The 27,865-nt window shown below is 39.7% G+C and overlaps 1 protein-coding gene across 1 annotated transcript; it reads left to right on the top strand.

Annotated features, from left to right (window-relative positions):
* Positions 1-1,680: 1,680 nt before the first annotated feature.
* Positions 1,681-3,301, top strand: LOC149253715 (benzyl alcohol O-benzoyltransferase-like). Its single transcript, XM_089456902.1, has 2 exons — positions 1,681-2,212; positions 2,329-3,301. Exons 1-2 carry the CDS (start codon positions 1,781-1,783, stop codon positions 2,731-2,733), a joined length of 837 nt encoding a protein of 278 aa, XP_089313028.1. The 5' UTR covers positions 1,681-1,780; the 3' UTR covers positions 2,734-3,301.
* Positions 3,302-27,865: the final 24,564 nt, after the last annotated feature.

Genomic DNA, 27,865 nt, shown 5'->3' with positions numbered 1-27,865 from the left:
GAAACTAGGAGAAATTATGTATCATAACGATTTTTGTTTCTTATGTGATCAGATTAAGGATGTTAGGAAATGTCTAGATCAATATGAAAATAATATTGAGGAATCATTTGTTCACCACGATGACTTCTAAGAGGGAAGTAAGGCTAAATTCCTCAGCTCAACAAAATCTTCATGGAAAATTAAATTTGCGACCAAAATGCAATGGAAGGGGAAGAGACATTTTGGGCCTTCAAGAATGAGAAAAGGAAGTGAACTACTCTTTCATTCAATGTATGGAAATCTATTAGAACAATATACTACATACTACAATCTCTCCACAATGACATTCTTGCTCATCCATTCTCATCTATCTTTCTTGGAGAAACTAAATAGTATACCCTTCTTATATTTGAACTTCTATTACTACCCTTTCTAAATATTTATTTCAATTTTATTCTTATTTTTTATTCAACCCTTTTTTGCTAATACCATTTTATAAAAATATATTTTTATAAATAAAATATTTAAATTCATCCGAAACATAATATCTTTTTGCTAGCAATGATTTAAGACAACCTCCCTTGGATATGTAGAAAGAAGGCCCCCTATAGCCTTAACTTTTCAATTAATGTATCTAGTTGAATTAATGCTCCGTTGGAGATACTTATACAAATATGTACTATCATAAAGATGGGCATTAGTGAACTTCACTTCCAGTCTAAGGAGTTAGAATTCCAACCAATTTTAGATATTCAATTTTTTTTGGGAATAAGAAAAAAAGAAAATATTAGTATAAAAGAATATCTTTCACTAAAATAAATATGAAATCTATATTCATATCATAATCTACACGTTTTGAAATTATTTTACAACATTATGACTTAATTTGTGACCCTATATCCTTTGTAATAATTGACTTTTGACCCCGCTGAACTTTTCTGGCATAAATATGATGGCTAACATAAAATAATGGTTGTATCTATCAAAGTCGAATCACACTCCCTAATTTTTCGTCCTCTGATTATGAGAAAACAAGACTGGTCAAATGATACTTTCTTCAAATAATTAAAATGTTTATCATTCACGAATAATCCAAAGTTGGATATATAAATAATACTCTATTTAAATACTTAAATGTTCCAAGATTCACCAATAATCCGAGAAAGTTGGTTGGATATTTAAATATCTAAAAAAAATAGATTCCCGATAATCGACAAAGTTGGACAAAACGAATAAAGGAAAGTGTGTATTGGTTTCCCGTAGCGGTCTCCGAAATTTCGCCTCTGCACAAAATTTGAACCCGAGAGATTCGGAGAAGCCAAAGAATTCGCTACGCCCTTTTATTACGGACCCTGAAGCGTTATATACGTGTCACACAATATGTGATTACCTCAATCACCATGCCAATTATTTGACTTGATCCGAAAATGTCGTCGCTGAGATTTTTTATAATCAAATTCAAATCGAGTTCCCGTCTGAAAGAGGAGCTATCTTGGTGTCAATTTTATCGAAATGTCGTGAATGGTAGACTCTGTGAAATTATTGGGAGATTTCTGAGTGCGTTTTAAATGTGGAAGTCCCTGTCATGGCTAACCGTGTTGGCCCACTAGGTGAGATAATGTCAAGTCTGTTCAGATCCTTATAAATAGTGACACCTTCTGCAACTATGTCACAGCACCTTCTCCACCTTCAAGTCTTGCATCTCTATTTGTTTTGCTTCCTGTCTCCAGTCAAGTGCAGAATTTTCTGCTGACTTGCTGGATTCGTAGGGTTCGGTTGACTGTCGAAACTTTAATCTGTCATGGCTTCTCTGCAATTCAAGGTCGCCAGAAAGCCGGCCGTCCTTGTCGCTCCTTCCTTGCCTACTCCCAAAGAGTCTCTATACCTTTCCAATATCGATGATCAAGCGGGTCTCAGATTTCATATTCCGATCGTTCAGTTCTATCGTTTCGACCCATCGAAGAAGGGTGAGGATCCTGCCAGAGTTATCAGAGAAGGGCTGGCCAAGGCTTTGGTGTTCTATTATCCTTTTGCCGGAAGGCTCAGAGACGCGCCCGGCGGTAAGCTCGTGGTGGACTGCACGGGCGAAGGGGTGCTGTTTGTGGAAGCTGACGCCGACGTTGCTCTCGAGGAATTCGGAGACCTTCAGCCGCCATTCCCTTGCTGGGAAGATCTGCTGCACGACGTGCCGGGGTCGGAAACTCTCACCAACTCTCCTCTGCTTCTCATTCAGGTTAATTTTCTTTATGCTAAGCATTAATTCAATTAATTTTCGTCTGCATTTGCTATTGGCGATTGCCTTGGCTGCTATTTCTATTTCTGAGCGTACTGGTTATCATGAACTTTCAGGTAACGCGGCTGAAATGCGGAGGGTTCATATTCGCCCTGCAGTTGAACCACACAATGTGCGACGCCGTTGGCCTCGTTCAGTTCATGACTGCTGTCGGAGAAATGGCGAAGGGGGCGGCGAGGCCTTCTGTTCGTCCCGTTTGGAAAAGAGAAATCCTCCGCCCGCGGACGAATCCGGCTGTTAACTTCCCCCTTTACGAGTACGATCAAATCGAAGACAAGGATGGGCAGATTGTGCCTGTGAACGAGATGAGCCACAATTCATTCTTCTTCGGACCCAAGGAGATGGAATCGCTGAAGAGGCAAGCAGTCGGCCAAGGCATGAAGCACCCAACATTCGAAGTTCTATCGGCGTGTTTGTGGCGTTTGAGAACCAGGGCTCTCCAGCTGCCTTCGGAGCAATAGGTTCGGTTAATATTCCCCTTCGACGCTCGAACCAAATTCGACCCGCCGCTTCCGAAAGGCTTCTACGGGAACGCGATCTGCTTTGCATGCGCCAAGTCGACTGCAGGAGAGCTGGCAAAAAAACCGCTGTCTTTCGCTGTGAAATTGATAAACGAAGCGAAAAGGGCTGTGAACGATGAGTACATGCGATCGGTGATAGATTTGATGGAATTGAAAGGGCGCCCGCATTTTACAGTGGTGGGAACCTTTCTGGTTTCGGATGTTACCAAAATCGGCTTCGGGGATGTGGATTTCGGATGGGGAAGAGCGGCATACGGAGGGCCTGCAAAAGGGGGAGTGGGAGCAGTGCCAGGCGTGTCCAGCTTCTACATCCCTCTCCAAAATACAAGTGGGGTGCAAGGAATATTGGTTCCCGTTTGCTTGCCCTCTGCCGCTATGAAAAGATTTCAAGCAGAAATCAATGAAGCCACGGAGAAGTACGCTCCTCCTTTTCTACATTCCTCTCTGTGAAGCCTAGTTTAAATGTTTCACATTTAATTTTTCTCCTTTCCCACATTTGTTGCAATCGTAGATTTATAAATCTGTATAATTTTCGGTGTTATTAGGCTTTACAGAAGCTCATTCATTTATGTATTGAAAGATATGATTTAAATAATAAAAAATTATCATTTTCTCCGGCATTTAAAAAAAAACTATAAGCTTTGGAATAAAACAAAATGGTTTACATTATTGCAAGCAAGTTCTCGTAAATTGTGTAGAAGCTTTCTTGTTCTTCAGAATTTCTAATTCGAGGTTGGGTTGAAGAATTGGTTCAATCTCCATGTGAGCGTATGATTATTGCTGTAGAACATATAGTTAATTATAATTCGAGTAATTGTAATGATTTATTTAAATTGGAGTGGTTCACTGAGAAGAATTATCTGGACAGCCAAAAGTTACTGGAATTCGGGTAAAAGAAATTTCAAAAAAATCTGTAGAGGTAGTGTTTGAATCTTGTTTTTGGTAGTGGAAATGGATTCAGCGCCATCAAAAACGTCTAGGACAACTAAAATTTTGAAGTTTAACAACTATAACTTGGATTTACAAAAATCTTTGCTAGATTTTCTCTAAACATAACCAGAATTTCCATAATTTTCCAAACAATTCTTCCAACTAATTAGACTAACGCAGTTAAATTCCCCTATTCGTTTAAAATATCTCATTTTCGCTAAAATTTGGTGAAGTAAGCCATTCATCTTAAATAAAAGATGATATAGTTTTAAACTGTTCAAAGATATTTCAAGGGTTTGATGATACCGGACAATTTTTGTCAACTTTTCTGTGGAAAAATACTGTTTTAAATAATTTTTATCATGCATCCCGAGTTTTAAAAATTAAGAATATATAAACTTTTTACACTTCTTTAATTGAATGCATAAGGTCGTCCGCCTGGAATTTGACGTCCCACGGGATGTATTTTTTATTTCAGAATGTATTTGACGGCACGGAAAAAATCTTCCACGTCAGGTTAGACGTGTGGTATACTTTTCCAACCCGTCGTTTTGACGTCTAATTTCATAGAGAAAACGTAAAAATTTATAATCTCTGTAATGGGAGTATGGGAGTTCGGGACCACCGGACTAGCGGTGCTGCAGTAGTACCCAGTTTAAAATAAAAGCCTTTAACTGCATCACCATCCCACTGCGTACTACAGGGTACTTACCATTGATTATCCAGCGACAATCCGCCGCTCATAGCCGCTCAAATTTAATACGAGACTTGCAATTTGCAAATTGCAATCTACTGCAATCTGCTAGTCACTAGTGCCGCGGCCCGCAGTGCGTATTCCTCCAGGCTCTAGTGAAGCTCAGGTTCCAGTCTCGGAGGGTTCCCTGTTAAGGATTGCCAGCGATCTTGGATACCAATTACAGTGAGGAGTTCAGACGTGGATGTCAAGCTATAAACAAAAAACCAGCAAACAGGGTAAGTACATTCTATTTTGTAAAAAGAATGCATGCCTCGACAGTTAATGTGATAAATTTAACAGGTAGAATTGTTCCATCTAAACATAAGGCAGGCATATCATCTGTCCAAAAACAAATATTATAAAACCATTTTCTGATAATCTTCTTTTTAAATTCCCTTACGTTGTAAAATATAAATTGTATTTGAGTACCCAAATACGAGTGCTCTGTTTCCTGAACTTCATCAATCTTATCCCAGTGCCAACCATTTCCAATCTCCAAGTAGGCTGCCATTGCGCATTTAACTGACTACATTTCTTCAAACTCTGCTCGGATCTGAATGAATCAGAGCAAATTATTGGTATATATAGATACCAATATATTCTAATTGGTAATATTCATTTTGTTTTGATATAGACCAGGGTTTTGGGCATGCTGGGACTGTGTTCTCGCATAGACAACAGTAGGCAGGGCTTTCATGGCCGATTTATCTAAACCATTACAGTGAGGCACTTCCTCTGCAACATCCCCTGAAGACCTTGATGCAATCATCTGACTGCAGCGAAGTGCCCATTTAACAATGAAATTTATACATAGTGCGGCCCGTGGATATTTGTCCATTCAGTTTTCTATTCCACAGAAAAGATAAAGCTAATGCGTCCCCTCGGTATATAAAAAAATATACAAGCAGCCAAACATGTTAGGTGTTGGATAAGTGAAAGCCATGATGACTCACATTAAAAAATTATGCTCTTTGGTGTTGGATGATTGCAAGCCATGATGACTCACACTTAAAAAATATGCTCTTTTTGGGGTCACTACCTAAAGTTGATGTTTAATCAATTTTTAAATACAAATCAGGAGTTAAAGAAATAAGCTTTGCTTCTCACTGAAGGGACTTTGAAATTTGGAACCAGATTTGGTTGAAGCTTTTTGGACATCTGTGCCTGCCACATGGGGAGGCAAATTACCAGAGACAAAATTCTGTTATGGGTAGCCGCGTATTATAATTTATGACCTTTAAAGTTCCCAACTTCCCACACTCCCGTTCGCTTTAATGTAAAGCGTGGAGCCTGTGACGACACCAAGATTTTGTTATTTTTATGTGTTTTTAGAGAAAGTTGTAGATAGACATGAGTTACAATACATCTCTATCTCAGCCATGGATATTGAATCCAATGAAGCAAGGAAACAATCTATGAAACCTTGTATTGAAGGTACACAAGAGAGTTGTCAGCAACTCACTGAAGGTTATATAGAGACTCTCATAGACTCTTTGAATGAAAGATTTCCAGACCTTCATCTTTTTAATGCAGCGAAATTGTTCAGCCCTTGTTATTATTCAGAAGAGCGTCGTAGTCGTGAGAAAAATTCAGAGCGTTGGTTTTTAAAGCTTTTTCAACATTTGCAACATACCGTATCAAGTGATGTTGGATTTGTAGCTTTATTTGATGTTAAAGCTTGTAAAAGAGAGTTGCACCCTTTTGTTGATTCATTAAATCTGGCTTGTGAGGGGTTTTCTATGAAAGAAGCATGGAAAGTCTTTCGTAACACAAAACAGTGGCACAAAACCTATCCTAATATGATGAAATTATGGAAAGCTGTCCTCACTATTCCTGCAATGGATTGTGAAAGGGGATTTTCTAAGCAAAACATCATCAAGGACATTAGAAAATCGAGGCTTGGGTTGGATACACTAGATGCTCTAATGAGAGTATCTTTGAATGGACCTGAATCATCTAATGTTGATTGGCATGCAGTATATGAGATATGGATAGATACAAAGTCAAGAAGGATTCTTGAGCTTTGAAAATTCTTCTAGTTTATGTTTAATGGAGGATCTATGTATTGAGATATTCCTATTGATAAAAAAAATTGTAGTTTCTCCAGAAAGTTTGACTTTTAATGAAGTATAATCACTGTTTATTATTGCATAACTTTTCTGTATTTTCTCTAGATGATTTATTTATAGTCCAAGATTTATTTATAATCTCACTAGATAATTTATTTATAGTCCATGGATTGTAAGTTTTTTGCAAAGATTTTATTGTTTAAATGGTCCCACCATAAATCTGAGCTATAAATATGATAGACTACAAATCTGCAATTTCAATCTAACAAGAATCATTATAAATAACAGTGATTATCAGCGTCCATTTGATGACTTATTGTGTGTTGTGGAATAAATTTACAAAAATGATAAAAATAGAGTTTTCCGTGACACTCACATATTTAATTAAAACGTAAAACAAAGAATAAAGGAAATACAAAAACGTCGTCAAATTTTAATTTGACAGGCAAAAAGAATTTGAAATTCCAGTCCTGCTCCGGACCAATATACTCATTTTCCAGGGCAAGATTTGGTCGTGGACATGAAATCCTATGGTCTAATTAGATTTCATTAAAACAGTTGGTTATATAAAAAGTGAATAAAGTTGCACGTTACATCTGTCTGGTTCGTTACAAACATATACTTGTTACGGATGATGGTGTTTGTATCACGTGGGACGATTCAATCATTTCTTTGTTCTTTTAATATACACTTTATATCTTTATTTCATATTTTACTACAGTAAATACTTGTTCAGCAGAGACTCATTTTATACCTTAGTGTTAAGACAAGACTTTTCAGTTTGTCTATCATTTTTTAAAATAAAATTAAAAATTATGTTTAAAATAACAATAAAAAATAAATAAAAATAAACAAAAATATGCGTGAATTTTTTAATAATTATTATTAAATATATTTTTAATAATAATTATATATTTTTTAGTAATAATTAATATTTGAGATAAAGAATATAATTTTATGTTGAAATTGTTTTTAAAGTGTATAGTTCAACTTTTTACGTGAACATTTTTCTTGCATTACACTATATACAATATGAAAGGGAAAAGGAGAAAGGATTTGAGATGAGTGAATTAGTGCATTGTGTGTTACCAATATAGTGTTTTTTCATAACATTTATAGTGGTAATAGATCTTTCGATTTTGGTCAACCATTTGATCTTCTCTTCCAAAGTTATCTATGTCATTAACTCCTCATTATAAGCATTGATGGGATGAGATGGGTCCTTGTATCTAAGATACTTTGTGGCCTCAAAACATCTATACAAAACAACAAACATCATCGAACCCATTCTATTTTCTATCAACAATGAATATATGTCCACTTCGATGTCCCTTAGGAGATTAGAGGATAAATATAATAGAAATAAAGGAAAATTATGCATAGAAAATTTAAAAAAAAATTCAAAGGCATAAATTCCAAACCGAGAAAGTATCTAGATGTTAGAAAATTTGTTCCATTTACATCAGCTTATAAGAGAATTATAGTATATGGATTTAGCCAAGGAAATTTTTCAAGTTTTCAGGAAACCCCCTTTCATTTTAGGAATCCTACCTTGTCCAATGTGAGCAACAAAAAAATGATAAGTGGTCGGAACTTTTGCTTCCTGCAACCTATGAATGGTAGTTGTTTGGGTTGAATCGTGTAATAAATCATCTAAATTTCATCTCCTTTTAATCAAATAGAATGATACCTTTTAGATATAACCGACATTGTTCACTACTTCAAAAATAAAGGTCACGCAAGATGCTTCCAACACAACTTAGTAATAATAGATCCTACACCTTAAACATTTTAGGTATTAGCAATATGGTCAAGCTATCTAAATATTACATTGATCCTCAATACCCAAATCTCAAATCTAGAACAATTGAAATGAAATTCCTAAAATTAAAAGGTACACTTGAAATCCACATCCCCGAAGCCAAGAGCCCTGAGTAGTTAACCTAAGAAAATCATAAAAAGGCAAAAGGAATATGAAGAAGGGTGGAAATATCAAGGCCAGGTAACTTATGCACCACGATTTCTCCCTCCTACAAATTATTTACCCAAGTGTAGGCTTATTTTTTATTAACTACCCTTGTACCATGGCATGTGGTCCAGGTTGCCCCCTTTCATTCCCTACTCCATTCCATCATTATGCCACATGCCACCACTATTTGAAGGATGTACCATGGACATACCACCCCTGTTAGAGGTAGAAACCACCTAATAGGATGTCTGGTTAACCCTATTTGGAGTTGGGAGACATTAGCACATGCCAAAGCCCACTATGGAAGGGCATGCCATTCCATGGACATCACCCTGGTTCCTACATAACCCTTGTTAAGCCTCCTTTATCATTCAGGAACCCATGATTGTCCCAACCCCTGGTGGGCGATGAACTGCCCTACCTTATAAGGGGGTATCCATTGTTATACTTTACGTATCATGCTATCATTACCAAGAGCCCCGAGTAGTTAACCAAAGAAAATCATAAAAAGGCAAAAATGAAGAAGGGTGGAAAAATCAAGGCCATGGTAACTCATGCACTGCGATTTCTCCCTCCTACACATTATTTAATACCCAAGTGTGGGCTTATTTTTTATTAACTACCCTTGTACCAAGGCATGTGATCTAGGTTTCCCCCTTTCATTCCCTACTCAATTCCATCATTTTTCCACTTTCCACCACCATTTGAAGGATGTACCACAGACATACCACCCCCTTAGAGGTAGAAACCAACTAATAGGATGCCTGGTTAACCCTATTTGGAGCTGGGAGACATTAGTGCATGGAAAACCCACTATGGAAAGACATGCCATTGTGTAGTTCCCACTTGTTATCCATGGTTTATAAACTCTTCTACTTGATTTGTATAAGGACTTGGTGTGCTTGAAGGCACGGGGGTGCATTGGATACTATGCAAGATTGCAAGTGGTTTCCATTTGGGTTTGGTCTCCCTATACAAGGTCCTGGCCCCATAGGGATACATTGGCACATGTAGGGTGTGTGTAGAGATGCATGGGCCTTCACAACAGTAGAAAACACTCCATGGATTCCCACAACCATTTAGAGATTACTTGTGCTTCACTTATTGGATGAGGAGGATGCACTCGATCCATCATGCCCAGTTGGCCCCAAAGTTTCACCATACAATTGTTAGATGATCCAGGGATTGCACGATGATGTGGCATGGCCTACACCATCATCCTAGCCCTTGCAGGTGATCTACAGGCATTTTCGATTTTTTTGGAGACCCATTAGGACACTTGTGTGTCCCCCACATGTCATTTAGAGCACCACAAGTTATTACAAGGGGCCAACCCCTTGTCCACTACTTTTGGGAGTTCAAATACACATTATGGCACATATAGACTCCATTAGGCATCCTCCAAGGCCCAACGACATGCACTTTTCATTATTCGGCCTCTTGAGAGGCTTATTCTTTTGTTTATGAGCTAGTTTGGCAGACTTGTCACCAAAAGTTAGCTATTTTGCACATTATTTTATTGTAGGGGCTAATGTAGGCCTAATTAGCTAAATAAAACTCATTAGAAGTGTATAAATACAATTGATGTGAATTCATTTTAGCATCATCACTTGGATTTGGAACTAGTATCTCTTTAGAGATTTTTGTTATCCTTCTTAGAGGATGAATTTTTGGAGCATGGAATGAATTTTGATGTTTTGCTAATTTTCATGTCTTAGAGCTTCTTGATGGCAAGTTTTTGGATGGTTGGATATATTGTTATACATGTAAGTACTTTTTAATGCTATTATTTCTTTCTAATTTTGTCACATACATTATTGTGGAGATTTCGCTATACTAGGGCTTATTTGTTGCATCTCTTATGCAAAGTTGTGGAGATTTTGTTTCTGGATAGTGAAAGCTTCATGTATGGGCCATGTATAATGAATTAATTCTCCTAGGGCTATTTCATTACTAAAATTCATCTTGACAAGCCATTTATCTTGCAAAACGAAGTATAAAGTCTTTGGAGCTGCTTTTGTTGCTACCCTAGTGCCAAGCAAAGTTGTCTTTGAGGCATCATTGACCTAGAAAATTCAAAGGTCCATAGTCGTAATTTTATGTGACTCGAATCTCCCCAAAGGATTAGGCACTGGTCAACCCAAAGGTGATCACCTTAAACCTATTTTCCTTCTCCCCTTTCCTATTCTTTAGGTCTAGTCCTCTAGGTCACCTAGGGCATCAATTATCTCATGATCTAGCCATCCAAATACTTCAATGTTTGGTCAACAACTATGCTGGTGTGTCCTCAAGAATCCCTCCAAATTTCATGAGATTCCGACAGTGGTATATTGAGATATCACAAGCCCTAGCTCGAAGGCTAATTGTTGCCTTTAGTTTCCCTTAGGCTAGAAGCCTCACTAAGATCCTTGCATTGCCTTCCATTGAAAATTCATTCCTTGATCCCTTTCCCATCCCTAATTTGGTCAAGCATATCATTGGTTTCTAAATCATATCCTCTTGACCTAACCTAGGTCCACTTGGTCCCATGTGGTCCCATATCTTATCAAAGTTAGCTCTTCAAAAGCCACTTGGGAAACCAAGTTCCACAAGGATTTTAGGGTTTAGGAAGCTCCTTTGCAAGTCACATTCCCTGAGCCAATCCCTCAAATCCCTATTCCCCTATCCTAGAGAACCTTGTACCTTGCTTAAAAGGCAAGCAAGTCCCACTCTTAAGTCTCTCCTAAGAAAGGGTCATCAAGATCACTTCACATCCATCATAGTTGATCCATCCCTCAGAAGTGAGTCTCTATATATTGGGTCTCCTCCCGTCGGTGAAATTCCATAAAGAGTAGGAAGCTTTAGTTATGGTGACAGTGGGCTTTAGCTTCATTGTTGCTCTTGAACTAGTAGGTGCCCCTCTAAGATCCTTGCTAGTTTGAGAGGTAACATTTTGGTGTTGTTGTCGAGGACACGAAACATGTGTTTTGTTCCCCATACGACACATTGACATATCATTATTAGAGACTCCATTGGAAGAATGAAGCCCTAGTTTTTCATTGAACTTTAAGGTTGACACTTGTAGGGTGAAGCAAGAATTTTTCTAGACATGATTAAAATCACCCTAATGACTCCTACAAAATTTACATGTACACTGAATGTAGGGTGTCTTTCTTTGATGATTTTCCTTCTTTGGACATCGCTAACATCCGTGGGCAACCCAATCATGTCACAAGAAGGATGGTATGTGGGGTACCTGTGTTTGATGGTGACCCATGATCCCTTTTCAAATGATCCCGAGTGACCATGAGCCCTTTCCCCCTTCTGAGTATGGTGTCAAGGAATAACCACTCATTGACTATAATTTATGTCCTTTGACACACCCTCAATATCATGATAAATTTATAATCCCCCCTTTCAGTATGATCATCATCGACAACATAATTTTATTTTTCCATCTCATCACTCTCCCTTGCCTACTAATCATAATCCTAGAGAGGCCATAAAATATGAAATAAATGATAAGGACCATAATATAAATAATATGCCTAAGATTTCCATCTATTAAAAGTTTATGAGCCTAATCATTGACATCTCTGTATTTTGTCTAGAAGAGAGGATCTCATAGACTAGCTTATGTCCTTTTCTTACCTCTTCTCATGTGATCATCCATGTGTGGGAATTCTATTTTCCTACCTCCCACCAGCCTTATCATCCATTTGATTTTGTCTACATTCGCTTTGGCATTTGCTACATGAGTAATCATATAGGCTTACATATTTATATTGATTTCCTGATTTGTTGGTTGCACTAGCTTTATGATTACACTTAGTATTAGTTTTGTACCATATGAATGTTAGGGTAGGATGCATTGCATGTTGATTTTCGCATAAGAACTAATGACATATGATATTTCTCATGGTAAATTAGCTACTTTTAGATTAAAATTTGCATATTTTATCTTTCTATTGATTTTACAGCCTAACACTAAGCATGGGTTTAGTATTTGACATGTGCAGTTAACAGGTCCACAGTAACCAAGATATTGTTGGTGTTCTCATGACCTTCCATTCGAGTAGCTTTTCCCACTTTTTCGAGAGATCATTTCCCAGTTGGAGCCAGATGTTACCCACAACTTTATGGGTGATACGCCTAGGAGAAACTTTTTCTCCATGATGGTCCTCAGGCGACAGCCAACAACCCTCACAGCTAACAACTATCTCGATGTGCCATTTCTCTACCACTTGAGCCATCCATGTGGTCCCTCACACATCTTTCATGATCATATATTTGTAGGTGGGCCTCCCAAACCTAAAGGTATGCCTTGATATTTGGTAAGAGTATTCTAGCTTATTTATACTGGAAACTTTGGGCATGGATTAGTGGGGGGATTCGGCAGAAAGAGTGGTCTAGGTCTATGCTCTTGCCCCCTAGGTCTCTTTTGGGATGTTAACCTTGAATCCTAGTCCTGTGGGATCTCTTTTACTGACCTATTCATTTTAGGGATGGTACTACATGGGAAACCCTAATTTTGGTTGCGTGGTCCCACTTCCTGATTCACATATATTACTCCTCTTCCACTCATTACGCCCCCAATCATCTCTCCTCCCACTTGGGTCCACATTCCTCCACTGGGTCCACATAGGGTCAGCCAACCCCTCCCCTTGCCCCACATCTTGGGTTGGGACTAGAATGATGTGAGGAGGTAGATGCAACTAAAAGAAAAAGAAAAAGCATATCTCGCCACACTCAACAGGAAATTGTATGACAAAATGAAAAAGATGTTCGGGACAAAAGAATTTAGCACGTGGGAGAAAGCCATGACATGAGCTCTACCCCATTCCATGGCCATCACCCTGGTTCCTACATGGCCCTTGATGAGCCTCCTTTATCATTCACGAATCCATGATTGTCCCAAACACCGGTGGGCGATGAATTGCCCACCTTATAAGGGGGTATCCACTGCTATACTTTATGTATCATGCTGTCATTGCCAAGAGCTCTGAGCAGTTCACCAAATAAAATCATAAAAAGGCATATGAAGAAGGGTGAAAAAATCAAGGTCGGAGTAACTCATGCACCCCGATTGCTCCCTCCTACACATTATTTACCCAAGTGTGGGATTCCCTTTTATTAGCTACCCTTGACCATGGCATGTGATCTAGGTTGCCCCATTCCCTACTCCATTCCATCATTATGCCACATGCCACCACCATTTGAAGGATGTACCATGGACGTACCACCACCTTTAGAGGTAGAAACCACCTAATAGGATGCCTTGTTAACCCTATTTGGAGCTGGAAGACATTAACACATGCCAAAGCCCACTATGGAAGGGAATGCCATTATGAAGTGCTCACTTGTTATCCATGGTTTATAAACTATTCTACTTGATTTATTTATTGACTTTGTGTGCTGGAAGGAACGAGGACGCATTGGATCTTATGCAAGATTGCAGGTGGTTTCCATTTGTGTTTGGTCTCCCTATACGAGTTCCTGACACCAGAGGGCTACATTGGAACATGTAGGGTTTGTGTAGAGATCCATGGGCCTCCAAAATGATAGAAAACACTCCATGGATCCTCATAACCATTCAGATATTTCTCGTGGTTCACTTATTTGACGAAGAAGATGCACCTGATCCATCATGCCCAGCTGGCCCCAGAGTTGCACCATACACTTGGCAAATGATCTAGGGCTTACACGATGATGTGACATGACCTACATAATCATCCTAGCCCTTGCAGGCGATCTACAAGCATCTTCGATGTGTTTGGAGACCCATGAGGACACTTGTGTGCCCCCACATGCCATTTGGAGCACAACATGTTATTACAAGGTGCCAACCCCTTGTCCACTATTTTTGGGAGTTAAAATAGACATTATGGCACATATGGACTCCATTAGGCATCCTCCAAGGCCCAACGACATGCACTATTCATTATTCGACCTCTTGAGAGGCTTATTCTTTTATTTATGAGCTACTTTGGTGGGCTTGACACCAAAAGTTAGTTATTTTGCACATTATTTTTTTTATGGGCTAATGTAGTCCTAGTTAGCTAAATAAAACTCATTAGAAGTGTATAAAGACAAGTGATGTGAATTCATTTTAGCATCATCACTTGGATTTGGAACTAGTATCTCTTTAGAGATTTTCTTTATCCTTCTTGGAGGATGAATTTTTGGAGCATGGAATGAATTTTGATGTTTGGGTAATTTTTATGTCTTGGAACTTCTTGATGGAATTTTTTAGGATGTTTGGATATATTCTTATACATTTAAGTACATTTTAATGCTATTATTTCTTTATAATTTTGTCACATACATTGTTGTTGGGATTTCACTATACCAAGGCTTATTTGCTACATCTCTGATGCGAAGTTGTGGATATTTTGTTTCTAGATAGTGAATGCTTCATGTATGGGCCATGTATAATGAATGAATATTCCTAGGTGTGTTTCATTACTGAAATTCATCTTGACAATCCATTTATTTTTCAAAACAAAGTATAAAGTCTTTGGAGCTGCTTTTGTTGCTGCCCTAGTGCTAAGTAAAGTTGTCTTTTAGGCATCCTTGACCTAGAAAATTCAAAGGTCCATAGTCATAATTGTACCTAACTATAATGTCTCCAAAGGATTAGGCACTGCTCCACCCAAAGGTGATCACCTTAAACCTATTTTTCTTCCCCCCTTTCCTCTTCTTTAGGTATAGTCCTCTAGGTCACCTAGGGCATCAATTATCTCACAATATAGACATCCAAATACTTAAATTTTTGGTCCACAAATGCGTTAGTGTGTCCTCAATAAGCCCTCCAAATTTCATGAGATTCCGATGTTGGGATCTTGAGATATCACGAGCCCTAGATCGAAGACCAATTCTTGCGCTTGGTTTCCCTTATGCTAGAAACCTCACTGAGATCCTTGCATTGCCTTCCATTGAAAATTCATTCCTTGATCCATTTCCCCTCCCTAGTTAGGTCAAGAATATAATTGGTTGCTAAATCCTATCCTCTTGACCTAATGTGGGTCCACTTGGTCCCGTGTGGTCCCATATCTTATCAAAGTCAACTCTTCAAAAACCACTTGGGAAACCAAGCTCCACAAGGATTTTTTAGTTTAGGAAGCTCCTTTGAAAGTCACATTCCATGAGCCAAGCCCTAAAGTCCCTATTCCCCTATCCTAGAGAATCTTGTACCTTGCTTAAAAGGCAAGAATGTCCCACTCTTGAGTCTCTCCTAGGAAAGGGTCATCGAGATCACTTCACATCCATCTTAGTCAATCTATGCCTCAGAAGTGATTCTCTATATATCGGGTCTCCTCCCATCGGTGAAATTCTGTAATGAGTACCTAAAGCTTTAGCTGTGGTGATAGTGGGATTTAGCTTCATTGTTGCTCTTGACCTAGCAAGTGCCCCTCTAGGATCCCTACTAGTTTGAGCAGTAACAAGCTCTATTTAATCTTTTTTTAATTTCTACCATGAAAATATATTTTAATATATAAATTCGTCCATCGCACCTATTACTTTTTCTCCTTTCCCATGTACTTGCTAAGGTTTCCATGTGCCATGCTTAGCCACCTAGTGAGAAGCCACTCTCAACCACCTGGTATGCATGCATTATGCTGCAACCATGGTGCTTTCGAGCTTATGATCTATGGAAAGCTTAAAATATATGATTATGACCATGGCACTTTATGTGTTGAGAAATGACAACAAGAAATTCCAGTTTAACTTGTCCTTGAATTAAACTCAGAATTAAAATTGAATTCTATTCTTATAGCAACTTGTAAATAGTTAATTAAGTTTAATTAACTTAATTAGCTCAGGAATTTTGAGTTGGAAGTCTTTCTAAAGTCATGTATATGTTCTCCCTATATTTTAGGGGTCCAGTATGAGTTAATTGTGAGTTGTAATTAGATAACTCAGTTTACTGAGTTAAGTTCGGTTAAATTAGTTCCAAACTATTTGAGGAACTAATTGAGAGTTAACAGTTAGTGGGTGCACTAATGCATCCACTAGTGCTACTCTAGTTAACTGAATATTCCCTCATCAGAAACTCATGCATGTCGATTCTAAGAAAGACCCAGTTGACACTAGAGTGCAGGGACACTGTACTATCAGTTGTATGATTCACTGAGTTGTATAGATCATGTATACAATTAGGAACTAAACCTAGTATGGATTGTGCAGTTTTAGATGGATTGGATTCCCATTAATATGGGCTATTCAGCCATAGAAATTGTGCAAGGAAAATAGGGGCTTGGAGAGCTGCAGAATTGGCTAAGTGTTGGCCAAGAGCTTGCTTGTGAGCCGAGGATTGATTACATTGAGTGCTGGGGTTGTTCTTGTGAGAACAAGCATTGTATTATCATCTTGGATTTCTAATTTAATGCAATACAAATAGTGGGGGTCGTGATGAACTTGGAAGTGTTGGAATTACGGTTTCCAAGGAAGATATGGTGAGTCTTTCTCTTCTAGGACTTCCAAAGCTTTGACATAGTAATTAGGACTCTGTCAGTGGTCAGGAGAAGATGCTAGATTTGGAATGACTATAGTCGGATTTGATGTAGGAGGGGATCGAGAGGAACACCAAGGATGGCTCTTCATCAAAGACTAATGAAGAAGAGAATTGTGCCTTAGCAATTAAGGAAAAGAAGGGGAAAGGGAAATCTTCCCATTCCAAATAAGATTCTTATCATGGAGGTAAGAAGAAAGACATGAAAAAAGTTAAGTGCTTTCATTGTCATGAGCTGGGCCATTTTTCTACAAATTGTCCACTTAAGAAGTCCAAGAAGAAGTACTGAGGAGGAGTGGCGGGTGAGGCTTTGGCCTCTCAATTCGAATTGGAATTTTCCTTCATTGCATGCATGGTGTCATCAATGATGGGAAGTGTATGGTACTTAGATAGTGGAGCTTCATTCCACATGACTAGCGACAAAGAGTTATTTAGTGACCTGGAGGAGAAATATCTCCAAATGCATATTGAGATGAGTGACGATGGGAAGTATAGTGTTACTGGATTGTGCACAATTACTTTTCAGAGGGAGCATGGGGCTCCACTCACCTTGAAGAATGTTATGTATGTGCCCGGGCTGAAGAATAACTTGGTATCCATTACCATGTTTGAGGATAGAGGCTATGATGTGATCTTCTTGAAAGGAAATGCGTTCCTTAGACACATAGCCACAGGTCAAGTAAAGAAAATAGGGATTCAGGGGAAGAATCTCTATAAGTTGGAGGTAGAGGAGTGTGCTGCTTTGAGCACAAAAGTAGAAAGGGTGCAAAGCTGAGATGTTGGTGAGTTGTGGCACAAGCGATTGGAACACTTTCATCATGGATCTTTGAAGATATTGCAACAGATCTCTACCGGTCTTCCCAAAGGTACGCTTGAGCAAGTTGATACATGCAAGGGGTGTACTTTGGAAAAATAAACCAAGTCTTCCTTTCACGACAGAGACAGTCAAGCAGAGGCTATTCTAGAGAGAGTCCATTCAGATGTGTGTGGACCATTCTCGATAGCATCCACGACCAAACACAGGTATTATGTTATATTTGTGGATGACTATTCTCGTAAATATTGGATAGTTTTCATGCAGAAAAAGGATCAGACTTTCACAAAGTTTTTTTGAGTTTAAAGAATTGGTGGAGAAAGATTCAGGAAAGAAGGTTAAAGCTCTATGGAGTGATAATGGTGGTGAGTATGTCTCAAATGGGTTTAAGAACTTTTGTGCAGTAGAAGGGATTAAATGGGAGTTCACGACATCCCATAACCCTCAACAGAATGGGGTGGCCGAGAGGAAGAACAGAAGCATAGTAGGGGTAGTAATGGCAATGTTGCATGATCACGGCCTACCACTACACTTGTGGGCTGAGGCATGCAACACAACGGTTTATGTTCAGAATCATAGCCCACATCAGATACTTGAGATGAATACACCAGAGGAGGCTTATTTCGGTAAGAGGCCAAATGTTGGTCAATTCAGGATTTTTGGGCCATCGGTATATTTCCATATGACCAAATATTTACGGAATAAGAATGAGCTGACAATAGAGTTGGGGATATTTGTGGGGTACACTGATACACCTCACAACTATTGGGTGTACTTGCCGACCAGTAGGATTACAATGGTTCGTAGGGATGTCAGATTCGATGAGGAGAAGGCCATGAAAGTTTCCCTTGAGAGTGAGCTTGAGCTACATGTGAATGAGAAGATTTTAGCTCCTAAGGTTGGGGAGCCTCAAATTTATGTGGAGTAGCCACATGTAGAGGATTCGGGAGTGGAGACATCCACTCAAGCAGATTTTTCCAAAGAGTGAAGAAAGCACACTAGAGAGGCTGACAAATTGCTGGATTATGCATGGGAGAATGTGGGAGCACCCACTTCTCAGTGCAGGAAGAGGAGGTCACCTGAGAGGTACACTGGATACATGGCTCTTATGGGCGAATATCTTGTGAAAAAGATATCTTCCTTTAAGGAAGCAGTGCAGCAACCAGTTTGGGTTGATACCATAGCGGAGGAGTATGACTCCATAGTTTGTAACATTGTTTGGGATGTGGTCCCGAGACCGGAGGACGAGTTAGTGGTGAGATCCCATTGGCTTTACAAGGTAAAGCAAGCTATAGATGGTAGGGTGGAGAAGCGTACAACTAGATTTGTGGCCCGTGGATTTTCACAAGTAGAAGGGATTGACTATGAGGAGACCTTTGCTCCTTTTGTAAGGTACTCGTCAATCAAATCTATATTGGCACTATCAACACAGATGGGTTGGAAGATACATCAGATGGATGTGAAGAAAACCTTCCTTAATGACATGGTTGAGGAAGAGGTGTACATAGAGCAGCCTGAAGGCTTTGAAACCTTTGACCGTGAGTCACATGTGTGATGGATCAAGACAATGTTGTATGGGTTGAAGCAAGCACCCCGTGCTTGGTACACCACGAAAGATAACTACTTCACTAGGTTGGGCTTCACAAAGAGTGAAGTGGATGCGAGCCTATACCACATAGTGGTGGAACGTAAGTTGTTGATCATTGTACTTTATGTTGATGATCTCATACTGACAGGTGATGATCAGTTGATCAAATCTTGCAAGGAGGACCTTACAAGAGAGTTTGAGATGAAGGATATGGGGCTTATGCATTACTTTCTTGGCATGGAGGTATGGCAGGGAGATGGGGAGTTGTTTGTGTCTCAGGGCAAGTATGCCAATGAGATACTCAAGAGATTCTGTTGTACCTCTGAGATGATAATGGTCAACTATCATGCCAGAGCATCTAAGATAATCTTTGTAATATCCCATATCAGGAATATACCCCAAACACAAGCAAACTCCAACCAGAGATGGACTCGGAGGGCATTTACCAGATATGTCGCCTCTAAAAAGAGGACGAGGTCCGGAGGCTACCTGGCCCTTTCCAGACTCTGTCTAAGAGTATAATCGAAACACACAAGTGGTATAATAGCCGAGAATGCTCATAGAGATACAAGTAACAATGATACTATATATATCAAATAAACCATAAACAGATACACAAGAAATGCAGCGAGAAATGCTAAGCCATTTTATTGTACTAAGTAATAAATGAGTACAAGAGGTCATTAGACAGATGGCACCTCGACTTGCACATGGCGAGTGAAGAAATACTCTAACAATGGAAAGAATGGCCTCTCTACGTGGATGCCGCTGTTGCTGCTAGAAAACAAATGATGATTTTGGGCTGCTCCCCTCCTCGGAAAAAGCTGAAACTCTGGATTCAGGCTCTACTCAAGAAACCCTCACACTGATCTGCGTCCCAGCTGCTGGAAAACTGTTGTGCTATTTTTGCTGCTCAAAAAACCCAGAAAAACCCAGAAATCTTTTCTGAAATGGTCGACCCTCGAAAGTCACCCCCTTGGGGTTCTACGCAGTTCCTCAAAGACGCTGATGAAACTGCTGCTGAAATGCTGATGAATCTACTGCTAGAATGCCAATGGAAATACCTTGCTCAAGCAGGCACTCGAAGTCCCCCGGGGCTAAGGGTGAGATCTCCGAACAGAGACACTCAATGCACTAAACAGTGCTGCAGACTAGCTAAACAGCCAGCGTGCTCTAAGTCGAAATGACTATCACAAATTCTCATAACTAGAATGATCCAAAATGAGGGGGCTCCTCTCTATTTTATAGCCTCTGCCTCTCACAATCCCTAGGCTCACCTCCTCCTGCGTGAGTCCCCTCTTGCCATGTGTTCTTCCCTCCTGCGCAGTCCCTCCATGTGTCTGTGTGGGCCCCATTTCTATGTCCCCCTTTGGCCCCGACTCCTCCTTAAGTCATAACGTTGTGCTACTAGGAAGTGACTTTTTATTCTTAAAGTGAGTTATGTCCCCCGTCCTCACTTTTTTATTTTTAAATAACTATAGAAGGAAAAAATTGGGCAAAATCGAATATTCCAATTAGCCATGGATAATTAGGAATATTATAGTCTCCCCAGGCAAAATGTTGCTTGTCCTCAAGCAACTAAAGTGATGGATGCTGCAAGATCTTTTCACTCTCCCAAGTGGCATCCTCATCCGGCAAATTCTTCCACCTCACCAAGAATTCCCAGACCGTCCTGCTCCGCAGCTGCCTCTCCCTGGTATCAATGATAGCCTCCGGCTACAATACCAAATGCCCCTCGTCATGCATGGGTGGTAGCTCATCTGTCACTGTCACCTGCTGCCCCAATGCATTTTTCAGGCATGATACATGGAAAACGTTATGAATCTTGCTACCTTGGGGTAGCTCCAACTCATATGCAACCTGTCCAACCCTGCGTATCACCCTATACGGCCCATAAAAGCGGGGCTTAAGCTTCTCAACCCCCTTCTGCTTTAGTGACAACTGTCGGTATGGCAGTAACCATAGGTAGACCATGTCCCCTACCTCGAACTATCTCTCAACTCGACCCCTGACGGCATACATCTTTTGCTGGTTCTGTGCTATAGCCATGTTATCCTTGAGAGCTCGGAGAATATCTTGATTCTCTTGCATCCATATCTTGGCTCTGAGAGCCTTGCTTTCACCAAACATCACGTCAGCAAAAGATAAAGGATGATACCCATATAAAGCATAGAATGGTGACATACCAATGGACATGTGATGTGAAGTATTGTAGCAGTACTCCCTTAGATGCAATCACCTCAACCATGCTCGTTGCTGCCCACTGACATAGTTACGCAAGTAGCCCTCTAGCCACTTGTTAACTTTCTCTGTCTGCCCATCTGTCTGTGGGTGATAACTGGTACTCGGTGTCAACTTCGTCCCCACCAATCGAAAAAGCTCCTGCCAAAACCCGCCCATGAAACGGCTATCCCTGTCACTGACGATGGTCTTAGGAAGACCATGTAGCTTGAAGATCTCCCTGAAGAATAGCTCGGCCACCTGTGCTATTGTATAGTGTGCGGATATGGCAAAGAAATGTGTGTACTTCGTCAGTCGATCAACGATGATAAAGATGCAATCCTTGCCCTACACTATGGGCAACCCTGTGATGAAATCCATCGAAATACTCTCCCATTTCCTCTCTGGAATGGGAAGAGACTGCAATAATCCTGTGGGATGGCTCATCTCTCCCTTGTTCCTCTGGCAAGCATCGCACTCCCAGATGTGTTAGAGTATGTCCTCCTTGAGGCCCTTCCATGAGAACCTCTCCCTATTGGCCCTGTAGGTTTTGGTAAAACTATGACAGTCGGTTGGACTAGTTGGGTCCATTGTGGTAAATGGACAATGACAGAACAATCATGGGAAAGGTAATCAAGAAAAGTTAAATTAAAAGGATCTGAGGTGTCAGATTCCTTGGCTATGTTGGGTCTGTTGTTCTCAATATTGCACATGTGTTGCATGATTAAAAGAAGTTCTCTTAACCTTAACCTTATAATATGTGGCAATTTGGTTGTGATCATGAATCATGATTATTTTATCCTAATGTTTATATGTATATATGCATGTCGTTTTTTGAAAGGATGATGATTGTTTTATGATAATGATTATATATGTACGTATGTATGTATCTATGTCACTGTTTGACAAGGTTTTCAGGTATCATTCTTGTGGAGGAATGGTTGCTTACACAGGAAAATGACATGAAGAGGTTCCTGGTCTATGAGGAATCAAGTGGGAAGAGTAGTCATGACAAACATATGAGGTCAGTATCATGTGAATATGAATTTATATTGTATGTGTGTATTATGCCTATGCTTATGTTATGGACAGGTTATACCGAGGGATACATCAACAAAGTGAAAGCAGTGTGGTCTGCGATATTCTAGGACAAGCATGGATAAGACACTAGAAGCAAGGTTGCTTGGTAGAGGTAGTGTGGTTTTGGATATGTGGTATTACTGTTGTGCATATGTCGTATATGTTGTACTTGTTGCACCTATGATGTTGGGTGCATGCGGTGTGGTGTATATTTAGTATGTGTACATTTTGATTATGTAATGTTATGTACATGGTGTAGTACAGATAGTGTTGTATGAATGTTGCATATTCAAAGCTGGGTATAGATGGTGCTATGTACATGTTGGATATGTAGTGCTATGTCCAGATGATGATATGTACATGTTGGAAATATATTGTTATGTACAAGTGGTGTTGTGTGCATGTTTTACATGTGGTGCTATGTACATATGTTGTGGTGTGCATGATTGTACAAGTGGTGATGTGTGCATGTCGTACAAGTGGCAATGTGTGCAGGTGGTGCTATGTAAATGTCTTGCATGTGGTGTTGTGTACATGTGGTGTTGTGTGCATGTCGTACAAGTGGCGATGTGTGCAAGTGGTGCTATGTAAATGTCTTGCATGTGGTGTCATGTACATGTCATGCGTGTGGTACTGTGTACATGTGGTATTTTGTACACGTTGTACAGTGGTGCAGTGTACATATGGCATTGTGTACATGTTGTGCAGGTGGTGCTGTGTACATGTGATGTTGTGCATACGTTGTGCAGGTGGTGCTTGGTACATGTGGTACTGGTGTACGTGTGGAATTGAGTGCATGTCGTACATGATGTGTTGCGAGCATGCAGTACTATGAATGTGCATTTGTAGTCATGGTATCGTGACATATGCATTGATTGTGTTGTGCTCTAGACACATATTTGTGTTGTACATCAGGTGTAGGTGCATGTATTGTGTTGTACAATTGATGTAGGTGCATGTATTGTGTTGTGTTGTACATCGAGTATAGGTGTATGAGTTGTGTTGTATACCGGGTGTACATGTATGCGTTTTGTGGTGTCGCGCGTTGTGTGCAGGTGAATGTCTTCTGATGTACATTGTGCACGTATACCTCCGTACATTGGGTGTAGGTGTATGTGTTGTATGTCAGGTATGGGTGCATGTGTTACATGGTGTTGTATGGCGTGTGTGGTTGTATGTGTGTGAGTCACACTATGCGTATGTGCACTTGGTGGAGGAGAAGGCACTAGGTGTTTGTTGGGTGTGGCAACCAATTCAGTGTGTGTACAAAAGAACAAAGGAAAAAGTAAGGATCGTTGAAGGATAAGTATTGATATCGTATTTCAGTTTTAGTATGCATATAATTTTTTATTATGGTCTATGATGATTACATGTGATTTATGATTCTCAATTATGATGGTTACATGTGATTTATTGTTTTGATCTATGATGGTTATGTTTTTAGCTAACCTGATGTGATGTTTTTATACATGACACTAGTTTGACTTGTCGGGACAGGAAGTAAACGGGATTTCAAGTGTACCTTATTAACGAGCTACCAATGAGGTATGATTTGAAGTTATTTCAATTTATTTTCAATCTTATGGAAGTTATGTGATTGGTACAGGAAGTGTGAAAATGCTTGGTTAGGTGGTTAAAATAAAATACAAGAATTGGCAGCAACAACAAAAGAAATTGCAACATGCAACAACATGCTAGTAGAGTGCTTCAAGAGTAGGGCCATTGTGGGACACTGGTACCCAATAGTGCCATTGATTTCCATTAGCAAGCTATGACCGATATGATGGTTTTGAGGCAGGTATATGCCTTGTTTGTTTGATCTTTCGATGCGAGGAAGCCTTTCCAAGGGATGGATTGCCCGGGTTAGGGGATTCTGGGGAACTTGGAAGTGAGTGAATGCATGGAATGGGGTGACCGAATTTCCGGAGGGACTATGCAGCATAGAAGGGAAGGTCACAAATATATTTGATTTGTTCATTAGAATTTCCAGATTGAACCAGATGCACATTGGGAGTGTGCCCTAGAGTAATGAGTCAGTAATTGTCCACTGAGGGGACAAGTTAGCATTGGACCTTAGATGTAGCTTTAACTCTGACAGTGGATTCTGGACTTCTTGAGAAGGAGGTGAATCCTGGTATTACTCTGAGGGTGGAGGTGTGAGCCTCTGACTCCCTTATTGATTGATATGAGCATCGTATCCTTTTATTTTTTGGTTTAGAAAATGTGCATATGTGTATATGTCGTTATTGTAAATACCATAATGAGTTGTGTTATAAAGCTCCACTGTGCGGTATGTTGTCATGTTGCCATGATGATTTGTTTTAATAGATGGTCATTGTAAATACTACAATGAGCTATGTTGTAAAGCTCCATGGGCAGTATGTTTTGTTTTCAGTGGTCTTGTTGGTTATAGGCGTCATTGAACACCGAGGACAGTGTTCCCCCAAGGGGGAGGGTTCTGTAATAGCCCTGGTGAAAATTCCATGTAAAAATATATAAATAACCACGGATGAATGGGACACGTATTCCAAGTAGAATGGTGGGGAATACATCTTAGTGGGTGTTTATTTGGTTGTTTATGGCTAAAGGGAATTGGCAAAGGCAATGGCTAAGGCTTTGGAAAGGAAAAATGACATTTTGGCACATTTATTTATGAAAATAATGGAAATTAGGAGAAAAGGAAGGTGAAAGGTCACAGGTTGCATGTGAGGAGGAAAGTGAAGGAAAATAATGGAAAATGAAGAAAATAGAGGCCTCGTTGATAAAAAGGCTTATGAGGATCAGTGGGAAAGCTTCTTCTTTTTCAGTGTTAACCTCTTAGTTAGTGTAAGATCTTGGCAAAAGTTCTTGCGATGGTTATGCATGGGATCAAGAAAGACAAAGAAGGCAAGAGGAAGTAAAGATCAAGCAAGGAAGAGTGGGATCAAGAAACTACAACAGACTTCATTGCTGGTATCGACTTTCATGTGTATTTTCCTTGTTATATTTGGCATGCATGGTATTGCATGTGGTTATTTTCTATCATAAAATGGGTTTTTCCAAGTGTAACAATGTTTTCAATCTAGCCTTTCCATTTCTGGATAATCATGGTGTGATGGGGTTCTCATGTTTTGGTTGAGTTGGATTGTCATATGGATTCAAAGCTCGGTGGGTTGGATCTCTGAATGATAGAGCACATGGCCTTGTGGTCCGTAAACCAGACTATGGATCACGGTAAACTCATTGCCCTGGTGACCCCTGAGCCAGAACGTGGGTTGCAGTAAAGTCAGGATTGTGTTGCCTCGGTGGGCCTAGGAATCCTCGTTGGTGAATGACATGATATATGGTAAAGCCTAGATGTGGTTTTCTCTCCATTGGGCCTACTTATCCCAAGTTTGGTATATGCGCTAAATATTGGAGAATGGGTCTTAGTTTAGGGCCTAGTGATCTGGTGTGGATTGCGGTAAATCCTAAGAGACTAGGGTATCAATTTAGGTCCTAGTGATCCTCGTTTGGATTGTGGTAAAGCCTGAGAGAATAAGAGACAAGAAAATTCCTCACGGGGTAGGTGGAGAAATTTGGTGGCATCCATGCTTGTTTGGTCTAGTGATTGGGTTGAGATCACAGTAAAGTCGGTTATGTTGTGTTCATTGTGTTGGATTAGTGATCCGGGATGGATTAAGGTAAAGCCTGGTTTCTATTGATGAGGGTGAGGTGGTTAAGCCTCAGTATACCCTGGTTGAGTTCTTTGGTTTGAGTCCCACATTCATGATTGGAATATGGCATGGGGGTGAATGGCAGAAGAAAGATTTCACTTAGCCATTCTATGGTCGGGTGGAACGTGATAGTCCCATCTCTGGTTGGTTGATTGCATTGATTAATGACAAATTCATTCCCTTTATTTTCATGTGAAAATGTACTGACGTATATATGAATTTTGATGGATGATATGTTTATGGTATTTTTATTCCTATTATGTTGGTTATATGTACATTTTGTGAAAGAAGCTATGTATGGCTCTCAGCATGTTTTTACTTGTATATGAATGGATAATGTGTCTATGACCTAATAGAGGATAATGCAACAAATGGAATGAGCGAATAATGGTTCATAGCGATTATCAGATAAGTATGAGATCCCTACACTTATTTATGTTGTTTACACATGTAGGTTACATGTCAATGACATATTTAACAAAATGCTTGTCATGGCTAGTAGAGTTTTGGTTAAGGTATTTTTTAGCTTATTGCTTTTGCATCATTGTTTCCCTTTAATTTACTATATTTTGAGCTTTCATTCCATTCAGGGTAGTGGCCTAGGCTCTAGGCCTAAAAAAGTGGCTTAAATCCCAGGGGTCAGTGGCATAGAACTGGCAACTTTAGTTCGTAGTTGATGGCAGACATGCATATGGGAGCAAATTTAGGTCTCTGGTCTCTCCCTTGCCCATAACATGAGAGCGACTCTGGCCTAAGAGGTCCAAAATGGCAATGGGACCCAGGGATAGGCTGTCTGAGTGGTTGAATTGCCTCTTGAGGGTTTTGTTGATGATGTTGGATGATTATGTGTGATGTTCTATCGATTCCACTTCCTTAAGGTCACATAAGGGGTCGAATTTGATCATAGTAGCCTCTTGTGTCATGTTTACCCTAGTTGGCATGGTTACTTGGGTGGATGTGGGAGGAGGGCATTACACAAGTATACGAGACACTATAGAAGTCACAGGAACGGTATAAGGTTAAGAATGATCAATGTAGAATAGAGAATTCCTTCAATGTGGGAGATAAAATATGGTTACATTTTAAAAAGGAGTTACCAAATTGTCATGGTAGGAAAATCAAGGCTCTATAATATGGTTCACTGGGCATAATAGAAAAGGTAGGAGATCATGCCTATAGACTTAGTCTACCCCCATACATGTGCATTTACTCAGTGGTGAATGTGGATAACTTGAATCTCTATGAGCCTTCCATGCCAGATGAGGAAGAGGAACATGCCCTACCTTTTATAGAGGATTTAACACCATATTCTTTGGTAGGGTTGACAAAAGATACAATTTTGTAGAAGAGGTATAGAACTACAAGATAAAGCAGCATGGTGTTTGGTAGATTGGGTTGAAATGACAATTTCTAGGTAAAGGCAAATACTATACTTGAGAGAAGGTACAGGAAAAATTTTCTCACCTCATTTAATAGAAGC

This window comes from Pinus tabuliformis, chromosome 7, assembly GCF_031772625.1.
Source record: "Pinus tabuliformis cultivar Carrire ecotype Pingquan chromosome 7, CPIR1, whole genome shotgun sequence".
Taxonomy (NCBI): domain Eukaryota; kingdom Viridiplantae; phylum Streptophyta; class Pinopsida; order Pinales; family Pinaceae; genus Pinus; species Pinus tabuliformis.
Note: the sequence above shows the minus strand (reverse complement) of the source record. Positions and strands in the feature narration are given on the sequence as shown.